Here is a 14,730-nt window from a genome sequence, read left to right on the forward strand (position 1 = left end):
TGACAAAGGGCAGGTTTGTGAAGCTCCAACATACTGATGGAGGATAGGGCCAGCAACTCTAGTACACTACTGGCCATTAAAATTGCTACACCTGATGATAAACACGTATTCATTGGACAAATACATTACACTAGAACTGACACGTGATTACATTTTCATGCAATTGGGGTGCATAGATCCTAAGAATTCAGTACCCAGAACAACCTCATCTGGATGTAATAACGGCCTTGATACGCCTGGGCATTGAGTAAGACAGAGCTTGGACGGCATTTACATGTACAGCCGCCCTTGCAGCTTCAACACGATACCACAGTTCATCAAGAGTAGTGACTGGCGTATTGTGACGAGCCAGTTCCTCAGCCACCATTGACCAGACATTTTCAGTTGGTTAGAGATTTTCAGAATGTGCTCGCCAGGGCAGCAGTCGAATATTTTCTGTATCCAGAAAGGCCTGTACAGGAGCTGCAACATGCGGTCGTGCATTATCCAGCTGAAATGTAGGATTTTGCAGGAAAAGAATGAAGGGTAGAGTCACGGGTCGTAACACGTCTGAAATGTAATGTCCGCTGTTCAAGGTGCCATCAATCGTCAATGCGAACATAAGGTGACCGAGATGTTTAACCAATGGCACCTCATACCATCAAGCCGGGTGATACGCCAGTATGGCGATGACGAATACACGCTTCCAATGTGCGTTCACTGCGATGTTGCCGAACACGGTTGCAATCATCCTGATGCTGTAAACAGAATGTGAATTCATCTGAAAAAATGACATTTTGCCATTTGTGCACCCAGGTTCGTCGTCGAGGACACCATCGTAGGCGCGCCTGCCTGTGATGGAGCGTCAAGGGTAACCGCAGCCGTGGTCTCCGAGCTCATAGTCAGTGCTGCTGCAAACGTCGTCAAACTGTTCGTGCAGATGGTTGTTGTCTTGCAAATGTCCCCATCTGTTGACACAGGAATCAAGACGTGGCTGCACGATCCGTTACAGCAATGCCGATAAGACGCCTGTCATCTCGACTGCTAGTGATACGAGGCCGTCGGGATCCAGCACGGCGTCCTGTATTACCGTGCTGAATCCACCAATTCCATATTCTGCTAACATCCATTGGATTTCGACCAATGCGAGCAGCAATGTCGCAATACGATAAACCGCAATCGCGATAGGCTACAATTCGACCTTCATCAAAGTCGGAAATGTGATGGTACGCATTTCTCCTCCTTACACGAGGCATCACATCAACGTTGCACCAGACAACGCCGGTCAACTGCTGTTTGTGTATGAGAAATCGGTTGGAAACTTTCCTCACGTCAGCACGTTGTAGGTGTCGCCATCAGCGCCAACCTAGTGTGAATGCTTTGAAAAGCTAATCATTTGCACACCACAGCATCTTCTTCCTGTCGGTTAAATTTCGAGTCAGTAGCAGGTCATCTTCATGGTGTAGCAATTTTAATGGCCGGTTATGTACTATGTAGGACCACTGGATGAACGCTACAGAGAGGATAATGGCATTGGAACACTGCTGGATGAAATGTACTGATGTTAGAGGAGGTTGTGTTGAAAACTAAAACTTAACTGAAAGTGTAAATCGTTGACCAAGAACTTTCCACTCACCCAATTGCGGGAGTTCGCTGCCCTCTCCCGGAGCAGCCGGTCCAGCTCGGCGCCCTCCCCCGTAGCGAACTGCTCGGCCACCCGCTTCACCTCCTCCAGCTCTGCCTCACTGCAGAAGGGCCGACACGAGTCCACAAACCTGCTGACAGCAACACAGGCCACTAGCAGTAAATTTCCAACTTTATGGAAAATGAATGGAAGAGTGAGGAATCTCTCCGGTTTTCACAGAGTGCCTGCTTCCTTATGTATTGCCAGGTTCTCAGCTGAATTGTTGATACAACTTTACCGGTCAACTTGTAACAAAGCAGATTAGGCCCTCAACATCCTGCACTACTGGCCATTAAAATTGCTACACCAAGATGACGTACTACAGACGCGAAATTTAATGGATAGGAAGAAGATGCTGTGATATGATCAGCTTTAGGTTGACACTGGTGGCGATACCTACATCGTGCTGACATGAGGAAAGTTTCCAACCGATTTCTCATACACAAACAGCAGTTGACCGGCATTGCCTGGTGAAACGTGATGCCTTGTGTAAGGAGGAGAAATGCGTACCATCACGTTTCCGACTTTGATAAAGGTCGGAATGTAGCCTCTTGCAATTGCGGTTTATCTTATCGCGACAATGCTGCTAGCATTGGTAGAGATCCAGTGGCGTGACTGCCAAGAAGAAATGTTAATCTACAGGTAGGTTAACCTCGTATCCGTATTAAGTGAATCTACCGATACCAAATGTCGGCACTGTTCCGTGACACGATGATACTGTGGCATATGATATCATACTTATGTAAACAGGAAAAGAACAGAACACCAACAATATCTTTTGAAATGTATGCTGTGGTGACAGACTGATGTGTGGCGTAACCTGAGGCCTAGGTTGGGTGTGAAGGTTGTGTGTCACCTAGATATTGTCCACCCTCCATTCTGCCTCATCCAGCCTCACTGGTGCTAACTGAATATTTTGGTTGCATGTGACTATTTTCTGACCTAATAGAAGCTCAAATCATGTACCACAGACATGCAACAGCACCGACAGCAAAACACGTCTGACTTTACAGCGCATTCTCACCAGAAAGGAGGTAAATGGCCATCAGGAAGCACCCAGATGTTTTGCAGGAATAATACAGCCAGGGCTCCTTGGATTTCCTGTGAGGAACCTGCAATAAGGGGATGATCTGTCTTACCCAGATGGGGGAAGAGAGAGAAAGATTTTTTGTGTCTCACTAGTGCTAACTTTATTAAACTCCCTAGGTATCTGTCAGAGAGAGCAAAGGACTTAGAAGGGCAGTTGAATGGAATGGATAGTGTCTTGAAAGGAGGATATAAGATGAACATCAACGAAAGCAAAACGAGGATAATGGAATGTAGTCGAATTCAATCAGGTGATGCTGAGGGAATTAGATTAGGAAATGAGGCACTTAAAGTAGTAAAGGAGTTTTGCTATTTGTGGAGCAAAATAACTGATGATGGTCAAAGTAGAAAGGATATAAAATGTAGACAGCCAATGGCAAGGAAAGCGTTTATGAAGAAGAGAAATTTGTTCACATTGAGTATAGATTTAAGTGTCAGGAAGTCGTTTCTGAATGTTTGTACAGAGTGTAGCTATGTATGGAAGTGAAACATGGACGATAAATAGTTTGGACAAGAAGAGAATAGAAGCTTTTGAAATGTGGTGCTACAGAAGAATACTGAAGATTAGATGGGTAGATCACATAACTAATGAGGAGGTATTGAACAGAATTGGGGAGAAGAGGAGTTTGAGGAACAACTTGACTAGAAGAAGGGATCAATTGGTAGGGCATCTTCTGAGGCATCGAGGGATCACCAATTTAGTATTGGAGGGCAGGGTGGAGGGTAAAAATCGCAGAGGGAGTCCAATAGATGAATACACTAAGCAGATTCAGGAGGATGTAGGTTGCAGTAGGTACTGGGAGATGAAGAAGCTTGCACAGGATAGAGTAGCATGGAGAGCTGCATCAAACCAGTCTCAGGACTGGAGACCACAACAACAACAACAGGCATTTAGAGAAAAATATCTCATGAAACACTAGTTATTACTCATTGAACTGAGGCAATAAGTAAGCATGTCTCCTGATTTTTCAGCGAGAAGGCACTGTGACTGATCTCTTGATGGAAGAGTGTGTGACTGCTAGGTAGAAAAGATTATGTAGCTGAGATAGGTAATGCAGGGACAATCACAACAACAGCTACAGAGGAGCTATGAGGCTCTTCTGTGCCCTATCACAATGTATTACGTCAATGGACACTTCGCTTCACCATTGGGAAACCACACCAGCAGTAGCTGTAACACCATACCACAGTGTTAGACATGGCAACGCTCCTTCACAGCTTGCTTCACGTCTCACGTAAGTTTCCAATGTGTTGGTGCTTTGAGTCTCTACACCATATGGTGCATGGCAGAGGGAACCACGTACTCCTGTGCCCGGGTTTCAGGGTTCGATTCCCGGCGGGGTCAGGGATTTTCTCTGCCTCGTGATGGCTGGGTGTTGTGTGATGTCCTTAGGTTAGTTAGGTTTAAGTAGTTCTAAGTTCTAGGGGACGGATGACCATAGATGTTAAGTCCCATAGTGCTCAGAGCCATTTGAACCATTTTTGAACCACATACCACTACTTGCCACTTCCTTTCCAGTTCTACTTGCAAATAGAGTGAGGGAAAAATGACAGTCTATTTGCCTCCGTACGGGCCCTAATTTCTCGTATCTTATATTTGCGGTCCTTACGTGCGATGTGTCCTGGCGGCAGCAGAATCGTTCGGCACTCAGCTTCGAAGGCCAGTCCTTTAAAGTTTCTCAATAGTGTTGCTCCAGGGATTCCCATTCGAGTTCCCACAGCACCTCCACGACACTTATGTGTTGCAAAAACATACTGGTAACAAATCTATCCTGTCTCTGAATTACTTTGATGTCCTCTTTCAGTCCAACCTCCTATGGATCCCAAAGACTCAAGCAATATTCAAGAATAGGTTGCACCAGCATCCAAATACGCAGTCACCTTTACAGATGACCAATACTTCCCCAAAATTATGCCAACAAATTGCAGTCTACTATTTGCCTATCCTACCACGTTTTTCACACGCTCATCCCACTACATCTTTTTTTGCAATATTACAACCAACCATTTACCAGGTGTACCGGTATGAAATGAGCATTAACATACAAATGTGTCGATAGGGAACATTTGTTGTGAACGAGCCTTAATTTTTTTTCTGTTTGGTTGGTATGACATATGTCAAAGGAGGAGGAGGACATTAGTGTTTAACGTCCCGTCGACAACGAGGTCATTAGAGACGGAGCGCCAGCTCGGGTGAGGGAAGGATGGAGAAGGAAATCGGCCGTGCCCTTCAAAGGAACCATCCCGACATTTGCCTGAAGCGATTTAGGGAAATCACGGAAAACCTAAATCAGGACGGCCGGAGACGGGATTGAACCGTCGTCCTCCCGAATGCGAGTCCAGTGTGCTAACCACTGCGCCACCTCGCTCGGTATGTCAAAGATATTTAGTATACATCAAGTCATGGAACAATCATCATCATATGTTTTCATCATGTTAACATTGTCGAATTTTGTACCAGAAAGTAATGATTTGCGGAGAGCATTAGTTTTTTTTAAAAAAAGTGCTGCAGAGTCCAATCGAATGCTTGTCGAGGTGTACGGTGATCGTGCTCTATCAGAATCAGCATGCAAAAGATGGTTTCACCTGTTCAGAAATAATGATTTAGATGTAAGAAATGAAGAACGTGGCAGACCACCAAAAAAGTTTGAAGACGCCGAATTGCAAGCAATATTGGATGAAGATGATACTTTGAGTCAGAAGCAAATGGCAGTAATGCTAAATTTTGCACGACAAACAATTTCTGACCGTTTGAAAGCTATGAGAAAGATCCAAAAGTGTGGAAAATGGGTGCCACATGAATTGAATGAAAGACAGATGGAAAAACGAAAAACCATTTCTCAAATTTTTGCTTCAAAGACATGAAAGAAAATCAATTTTGCATCAAATTGATACTGGCAATGAAAATTGGATTTATTTTAAGAATCCTAAATGGGAAAAATTATGGGTTAATCCAGGACAACTATCAACATCAGGTGCAGGGAGGAAAGCAGCATAGCAGTCCATTAGAACAGTTGAGGAGAAAAACGAGGAACATCAGCAACACATGCTCAACAATTACCAAACGCTGCCTCAAATGTAATCGCAATATGAAATATGATGAGGCCAGTAATTTTATGGGACAGTGAAACTACAGTATCTCCTGAAATACACTGAGGTGACAAAAGGCATGGGACAGCAATATTCACGTATACAGATGGTGGTAGTATTGTGTACACAAGGTATAAAAGGGCAGTGCATCAGCAGACTTGTCATTTCTACTCGGGTCAAACCATGTCAAAAGGCTTTCGAGTGATTATGGCTGCAGGGTAGGAATTACCAGACTTCGAATACAGAAAGGCTGTTGGGGCTAAATGCATGGTACATTCCATTTCGAAAATCGTTGTTGTTGTTCTTGTTATTGTTTTTGTTGTGGCCTTCAGTCCTGAGACTGGTTTGATGCAGCTCTCCATGCTGCTCTATCCTGTGCAAGCTTCTTCATCTCCCAGTAGCTACTGCAACCTACATCCTTCTGAATCTGCTTAGTGTATTTATCTCTTGGTCTCCCTCTACAATTTTTACCCTCCACACTGCCCTCCAATACTAAATTGGTGATCCCTTGACGCCTCAGAACATGCCCTACCAACCGATCCCTTCTTCTAGTCAAGTTGTGCCACAAACTCCTCTTCTCCCCAATTCTATTCAATACCTCCTCATTAGTTATGTGACCTACCCATATAATCTTCAGCATTCTTCTGTAGCACCACATTTCGAAAGCCTCTATTCTCTTCCTGTCCAACCTATTTATCGCCCATGTTTCACTTCCGTACATGGCTACACTCCATACAAATGCTTTCAGAAATGACTTCCTGACACTTAAATCTATACTCAATGTGAACAAATTTCTCTTCTTCAGAAACGCTTTCCTTGCCATTGCCAGTCTACATTTTATATCCTCTCTACTTCGACCACCATCAGTTATTTTGCTCCCCAAGCAGTAAAACTCCTTTACTACTTTAAGTGTCTCATTCCCTAATCTAACTCCCTCAGCATCACCCGACTTAATTCGACCACATTGCATGATCCTGGTTTTGCTTTTGTTGATGTTCATTTTATCCCCTCCTTTCAAGGCACTGTGCATTCTGTTCAACTGCTCTTCCAAGTCCTTTGCTGTCTCTGACACAATTACAATGCCATCGGCGAACTTCAAAGCTTTTATTTCTCCTCCACAGATTTTAATACCTACTCCGAATTTTTCTTTTGTTTCCTTTACTGCTTGCTCAGATTGAATAACATTATGGAGAGGCTACAACCCTGTCATACTCCCTTCCCAGCCACTGCTTCCCTTTCCTGCTCCTCGACTCTTATAACTGCCATCTGTTTTCTGTACAAATTGTAAATAGCCTTTCGCTCCCTGTATGTTACCCCTGCCACGTTCAGAATTTGAAAGAGAGTATTCCAGCCAACATTGTCAAAAGCTTTCTCTAAGTCTACAAATGCTAGAAACGTAGGTTTTCCTGTCTTTAATCTGTCCTCTAAGGTAAGTTGTACGGTTAGTATTGTCTCATGTGTTAGAATATTTTTACGGAATCCAATCTGATCTTTCCCAAGGTCGGCACACATTGAAGTATGAAGTTGATATCTGGTATTGGCAGTTTAGTGATGACTGAAGTGGTGTCAGTTACCACACACATCTAAAGCAACCTCGTGCCGACGCTGACCTCTCCACGGTGTGCTCCAGAGACGGCAGGGGCAGCGGCGGCAGCGACTCGTCCTGCCCGAACGTCTTCTGGCCGCTCCCCTCCGGCACGACGTACAGTGCGCGCACGCCCGCAGTCAGCGGCAACGTCGCTCTGGCGGACAGCGGCCCCACAGCCTCCCCCACGGCGGCCGCGCCGCCTCCACTGCTGCCCTTGCTGCTCCACGTCCCCATTGTGCCAGTGCTCCCCTCTGCAATGCGTAATGAAACTCAACTGTGTGATTTTCTTTATGGTACGCTGCAATACGGTATCGATCTGTTCATTTTGTCACCTTTGTATGTGAAACTCGGACATATCATTATCGATTTATTTTTGAAATAATGTTTGTATAAATAACAATTATGTCCATGATCCTGTCACCTTCAATCTAGCTGCTAATAATCTGTTTAAACTTAGCTTTTACAATCACAATGCAAAATTAAAATATTTCCAATAATTATTTCATTTTATAAAATTAGAAACTATAAATACATATTCTTGTAATGAGCGTGCAAAGGACTTACAACCAATATCATTCTTTTACCTTCATATTTTTGAACAGAAGTGTAATAACGTACACTATGTGATCAAAGTGTCCGGGCACCCCCAAAAACATTTTTCGTATTGGATGCACTGTGCCGCCACCTACTGCCAGGTACTCCGTATCAGCGACCTCAGTACTCATTAGACATCGTGACAGAGCAGAATGGGATGCTCTACAGAACTCATAGACGCCGAACGTGGTCAGGTGACTGGGTGTCACCTGTGTCGTACATCTGTATGTGAGATTTCCACACTCCTTACAGGAGAATTCGTCGCCGTTCTAAACAGACAGTTTATAAAACCATCGAGAACATCGAGCCCCAACAGCTGGCGACAAGAAGAACTGCATACCAGTGAAGAGTGTTGCTGCTACTGCACTTGTCGATGGACCTTGTGTTTTCTGTGGTTGTAGACTTAATTTTAGTATTGACATTAATGATACTTTTGATCCCTATGTCCACTGTTTTCAATGTGATAGTGAAGTGGAAACACGAAGGGACACGTACAGCACTGAAGCGTACAGGCCGACTTCGTCTGTTGACTGAGAGAGACCACCGACAGCTGAAGAGGGCCATAGTGTGTAATAGGCAGAAATCTATCCAGATTGTCACACAGTAATTCCAAACTGCATCAGGACCCACTGCAAGTACTATGATAGTTAGGCGGGAGGTGAGAAAACTTGATTTCGTGGTCGAGCTGCTGCTCAAAAGCCACACATCATGCCGGTAAATGCCAAATGACGCCTCGATTTGTGTAAGGAGCGTCAACATTGAACGACTGAACAGTCGAAAAACGTTGTGTGGAGTGACGAATCGCAGTACACAATGTGGTGATACGATGACAGGGTGCGGGTATGGTGAATGCCCTTTGAACGTCATCTGGCAGTGTGTGTAATGCCAACAGTAAAATTCGGTGGTGATGGTGTTACGGTGTGGTTGTGTTTTGCATGCAGGGGGCCTGTACTCCTTGTTGTTTTGCGTGGCACTATCACAGCACAGGTCTACATTGATATTTTAAGCATTTTTTTGCTTTCCACTATTGGAGCGCAATTCGGGGATGGCGACTGCATCTTTCAACACGATCGAGCACCTGTTCGTAATTCACGGCCTGTGGCGGTGTGGTTACACAACAGTAACATCCCTGTAATGGACTGGCCTGCACAGAGTCCTGCAGAACACCTTTGGGATGTTTTGGAATGCCGACTTCCTACCAGGCCTCACCGACCAACATCGATAAGTCTCTTCAGTGCAGCACTCCGTGAAGAATGGGCTGCCATTCCCCAAGAAACCTTCCAGTACCTGACTGAATGTATGCCTGTGAGAGTGGAAGCTGTCATCAAGACTAAGGGAGGGCCGTCGTCATATTGAATTCCTGCATTACCGATGGAGGGTGTCACGAACTTTTAAGTCATTTTCAGCTATGTGCCCGGATACTTTAATCACAAAGTGTACAAGTTGAAGTTTGAGTTCAATGTTCTGTTGCTCAGAGAGAGAAATTGTAAATAAATTAATATTGCTATGCAAAATGGAAGTTGAAGTTAATTCATACACTTGCCACCTCCGCTCCTGGTACATGAAAGGGTTTATTAATGTATATGTACTCCGATGTACCGATATATTACAGTGATATGGTTCTCGTGCGTATTCATTTCTTTGAGACTGTCACAATCTCTGACTTACTCGTAACCATTTTGGCACGAATGCGCACAGAGCGGTCTTTGTTTCACTTTGCAGAAGTTAAGTTGTTATTTCGCTTTGTAAAAGAACAGTCAAATCTTGTGTTTGGTTAAAGTGGAAATTAAATATATGAAGAATGATACAAAACTCTTTTCTTGATGATGTGACAATTAAGAAGAAGTATATGTGAATTTACAAAAATTTAATAAAAATGTGGATCGTGAACACCAAGTCAAAAATTATTTCTACCATACCGTTGTTCTGATCTGGGATTGTTTGATCATTAAGAATTTCCTGAAAAACGCATTTGTTAGGTCTTCAAATATCTCTTAAAACACAGATGTGGACCTTCTAGCAGTCAAAGTGGAGTCACCCTAGAACCAACAAGATGAGCCATAACGACTTCGACAAAATCTACGTGGAAATCCATTCAAGATAAGTGCCAAAATTAATGACTTCTTTACAGTGACTTCATTATTTCCATTCTGACAATACCACCCCAGGTCATAACTTTGTTGTTGCCCGATAAAGCGAACATATGCTGTGTGAGCAACATTATTAATCTGATTTATAACCTACTTTGCACGTGGTGGTATTGCTAGACCATCCATTGAGTCTCCCCTGACCCGGGGTTCTGGGTGACTTTTCTGAACTCTGTCCCTCTTCCTAGATCTCTCCAGCCCTCTCTACTCACCCCTCTTCCTTCCCCTTCAACACTTCTGCCTGAATGAGGAACCACTGGCTCCAAAATCTTGCATACATAAAATCTTACTTATGTACCTGTGTTGTCCTGCTGCCACTTGGAGAGTAGATTTTCTATCTAAGCAGTTAAATTATATTGTCAAAAATTTCTATATTCGTTGTTATCTTGATTTAAGAAATATTTCAATTACAAAATCAGTGTTCTTAGACAAGTCTTAGCAGTCTAATAGGTTTGGGTTGTTTCTGGGAGAAGACGAGACAGTGAGGTCATCAGTCTCATCAGATTAGGGAAGGACAGGGAAGAAAAGTCGGCCGTGCCCTTTCAAAGGAACGATCCCGGCATTTGCCTAGAGTGATTTAGGGAAATCACGGAAAACCTAAATTTGGATGGCCGGACACAGGATTGAACCGTCGTCCTCCCGAATGCGAGTCAAGTGCGCTAGCCACTGCGCCACCTCGCTCTCCCAGCACACAATCCAACTTCCACTCCATAAAATAGAATGACAATTTACACTTTTCTGAGTATATTAAATGAAATGTTAACCAAAACAGCATCCCTGCCTTATGCATATTTGTACAAGTGTAGTCCGAAAAGTTCCTGGAATCACAACGAGAGGTCAGTGCTATCGCAACAGGTTGTTCACGTGATATTCACCAGACTGTTGCCTGTAAACACGTGCCACGTCAGTGCTCTTGTAAGAGTGCTGCGGTGGTGAAGTGGCTCTATTGTCGTTCCTGCATAGTGATTTGCGATGATGGCAAAAAAAAAATTAATTAGATTCAAGCAGCGAGTAAGTACATCATAAAGCAAGGTATCAACTGTTGCCAAGGGACAAATGAATTTACATTTGGTCGGAAGAGCTTAGATGATGATCCACACAGTGGTCGACAGAGATGTGTCACAACTCCAGAAATCACTGCAAAAGAGCACAAATCGGTCACAGAGGATCGCCAAGAGAAAAAACTTGAAATTCCACACACTTGACAGATGTCATCTGAAAGGCTATCACATTTTCACTGAAGTATTAGAAATGAAAAAAAATTATTTGCAAAATGCGTGCAGCGACTCTTGATGGTGGATCCAAAACGCGTGAGAATGGACACATCGGAACCATATTTGGCTCATTTTAGGAGAAAAGAACAAGATTTTTTGTGCCAGTTTGTGACCACAGGTGAAACTTGAGTGCACTACTACAACAGTCAAAACAATGGAAACATCTCCACCATCAAAGAAAGCAAAGACTATTCCTCCAGTGGGAAAGGCCACGGTATCAGTGTTCTGGATGCGAAGGGGATTCTGTTTGTAGATTATCTCGCCAGTGGGCAAACAATTACTGGAGAATATTATTCTAACCTCCTGGACAAATTACAACAAATGATATGGGAAAAACGGCCAGGTTTCGCAAGGAAGAAAGTCATCTTCCATCAAGACAGTGCGCACCTGCACACATGTGCCATCGCCATGGCAGAATTACACAAACTAAAGTATGAATCGTTGCCACAGCCACCTTATTCAGCTGATATGGCTCCGTCAGACTTCCAGCTCTCCCCAAAACTGAAAATTGTTCTTCATGGATGAAGATTCACTTCAAACAAAGAACTGATAGCGGGAGTTGACAAATATTTTGCAGGCCTGGAGACAACTCAATTTCGAGATGGGATCAAGACACTGGAACATCATTGAACCAAGCGCGTTAATCTACAAGGAGACTACAATGAAAAATAAAAAACAACTCAGTGATGTAAGTACTTTTTTCTATTCCGTTCCGAGAACTTTCCAAACCACTCTCGTACTCCATGCTTTTCCTATCTTTTGTGTTACTATATAAAATTTATTAGCATGCTATTTTAACACTTTATGATAACTGCCCTAAATACATCATCTTCTCAAAGGTGTCGTCGATAAACTCACAGTCAATCAGCAGCTAGCACTCAAAAACCATGACCACTCTGTTGTTGTTGTTGTTGTTGTTGTCTTCAGTCCTGAGACTGGTTTGATACAGTTCTCCATGCTACTCTATCCTGTGCAAAGCTTCTTCATCTCCCAGTACCTACTGCAGCCTACACCCTTCTGAATCTGCTTTGTGTATTCATGTCTTGGTCTCCCTCTACGATTTTTACCCTCCACGCTGCCCTCCAATGCTAAGTTGGTGATTCCTCGATGCCTCAGAACAGGACCTACCAACTGGTCCCTTCTTCTAGTCAACTTGTGCCACAAACTTCTCTTCTCCCCAATACTATTCAATACTTCCTCATTAGTTATGTCATCTACCCATCTAATCTTCAGCATTCTTCTGTAGCACCATATTTCGAAAGCTTCTATTCTCTTCTTGTCCAAACTATTTATCGTCCATGTTTCATTCCCATACATGGCTACACTCCATACAAATACTTTCAGAAACTGCTTCCTGACACTTAAATCTATAAATCTGTACTCTATACCTTGTAATTGTTTGTTCATGTACTCAGTTAGCAACCAATACTCATCTTTTAAAGCTCTGTGGCAACCTATACTAGTAATGAAAGTTGTATGCAATTTCACTGATCTGATGTACGAATCTTATGAACATTAACAGCCTACAGATCAAAATCTTGATTGATAGTGTTATGCACACATCACTGAAAATCTATTCCTGTGATGTTGTCAGTGATTGTTTTAAAAATCACTTCAAAAGCCTTGCAATCAATGAATGAACTTTGAGAAGGGGTAGGCTACCAAGGAACACAATCAGCAGGACAAGTAAACTAACAGACCTTCTGACGATTTACAAGGAAGATTTATATCAGTCAAATTTCAATGTAACACTTACATCCTGATTTATATTCCAAACACAGTATAATGAAATTAACTTATCCTGTATTGACAAATTGGACAAACTTCTTTTTAATCAACAGGGAGTAGCGTAAATTAATAAGGTAAACACTGACAGAAGGAGACTCATTCAAGTAAACATGGGCAGACAAATGAGCTTTTTGCTAGATGACCAAATTTGTGGATAAGAACTGACAATGGCTTCAGTATATGATATTGCACTTGGTGGAAAAAAAATGTGTTTGAAATGTAAACTTTTCAATAAATTTCATCTACTTGGGCTTAAATTTCATATATATCATAGTTGGAAAATGCTGTACATGTATGATGTGGAACTGACCCATTCTGCTGTTGATGTAAGATGACATCCAATGCGCCGAATGGTCCGAGATGGATAGGATGAGCACATCCTGTACCTTGGCCTCCAACAGCAAGTGTCGTCAGTTTTCCATGTTTTTTAATATGGTTTTGTCTCAACGTAAATTTATATCTACATACATACATATATCTAAAAACAAAGTTGATGTGACTTACCAAACAAAAGCGCTGGCAGGTCGATAGATACACAAACACAAACCTGTGTGTATGTTTGTGTTTGTTTGTGTATCTATCGACCTGCCAGCGCTTTTGTTTGGTAAGTCACATCAACTTTGTTTTTAGATATATTTTTCCCGTGTGGAATGTTTCTCTCTATTACATACATACATGTGTTCACTCCAGCTGAAGACACTGAAATACCTTGAAAACTACACATCGAGTCAAAGGAAGTTGTAATTCCAATTTGTTTGACTGGGACAGAGAACATCCTACAGGCAAAGATGCTCCAGTTTAGGGCTAAATATGAAGATAGCTTAAGTCAGCAGAAACCAATAATAACAGTTAACAGAATGTGGGTAGTATCAGTGTAGCATAAACTCTGTAGTTAAAAATGTAGGTAACTATTAAGCTTTCAACAGCATACAAACAGCAGGTGTTATTTAGTATATTCACAAAGTATCATGTTCCTTTCTAGTTTAGTTGATTTAATTTATCTGGCATGAGATCAATATCAATACGCAGTATAGTGAGAGTTTATTATTCCAACAGTATATGGATTAAGTTTATACGATTTCCTTGTCTTTTTTAGTGTCAGGGTTGCCACAAGTTTCAACAAGTGAAATTCCCTGATATCTCCCCGATTTCCTGACAAGTTTTAGCATTTTTCCCAGACAAATTTTGAGATCTCAAGGGTAAGTAAAGACATAAGTTGACAAAAATATGTAAGGATTTCTGTGTTTCTAAATGTTGAGCAAAAATCTTAAGTATGACATTAGCATCTTTTGTAATGAACTGTTTTTAAATGGAGAAAGCAAGGCAAATGGTATATATGTTTCGTTAAAACCACTGAAGTTATTTTATTTCAATAAAGCGAAACACATTTGGTGCAAAAATACGCATTTTGTTGGAGTCGCAAGACAGATTTAAAATACCTTCACTGCTTTAAGAGACAGCCTTAGAAAAAAGTAGGCCTCTCGAAAGAAATGTATAAGT

General features: G+C 42.4%; 1 protein-coding gene across 4 annotated transcripts in view; it reads right to left on the minus strand.

The window, feature by feature from the left end:
• LOC126295101 (peroxisomal carnitine O-octanoyltransferase) overlaps window positions 1–14,730 on the minus strand; it is a 166,259-nt gene that overhangs the window by 132,608 nt on the left and 18,921 nt on the right. For 2 of the 4 annotated variants that reach the window (XM_049987357.1, XM_049987356.1), the window contains exons 2-3: window positions 7,450–7,678; window positions 1,616–1,754 (exon numbers count right to left, since the gene is read on the minus strand). In XM_049987357.1, the coding sequence (XP_049843314.1) occupies window positions 1,616–1,754; window positions 7,450–7,661 (351 nt within the window). In that variant the 5' untranslated portion in view covers window positions 7,662–7,678. Of the gene's footprint in view, window positions 1–1,615; window positions 1,755–7,413; window positions 7,679–14,730 lie in introns of all 4 variants that reach the window. The other 2 variants (XM_049987354.1, XM_049987355.1) reach the window with 1 other exon arrangement.

The sequence above is a fragment of the Schistocerca gregaria genome, chromosome 11, assembly GCF_023897955.1.
Source record: "Schistocerca gregaria isolate iqSchGreg1 chromosome 11, iqSchGreg1.2, whole genome shotgun sequence".
Taxonomy (NCBI): Eukaryota; Metazoa; Arthropoda; class Insecta; order Orthoptera; family Acrididae; genus Schistocerca; species Schistocerca gregaria.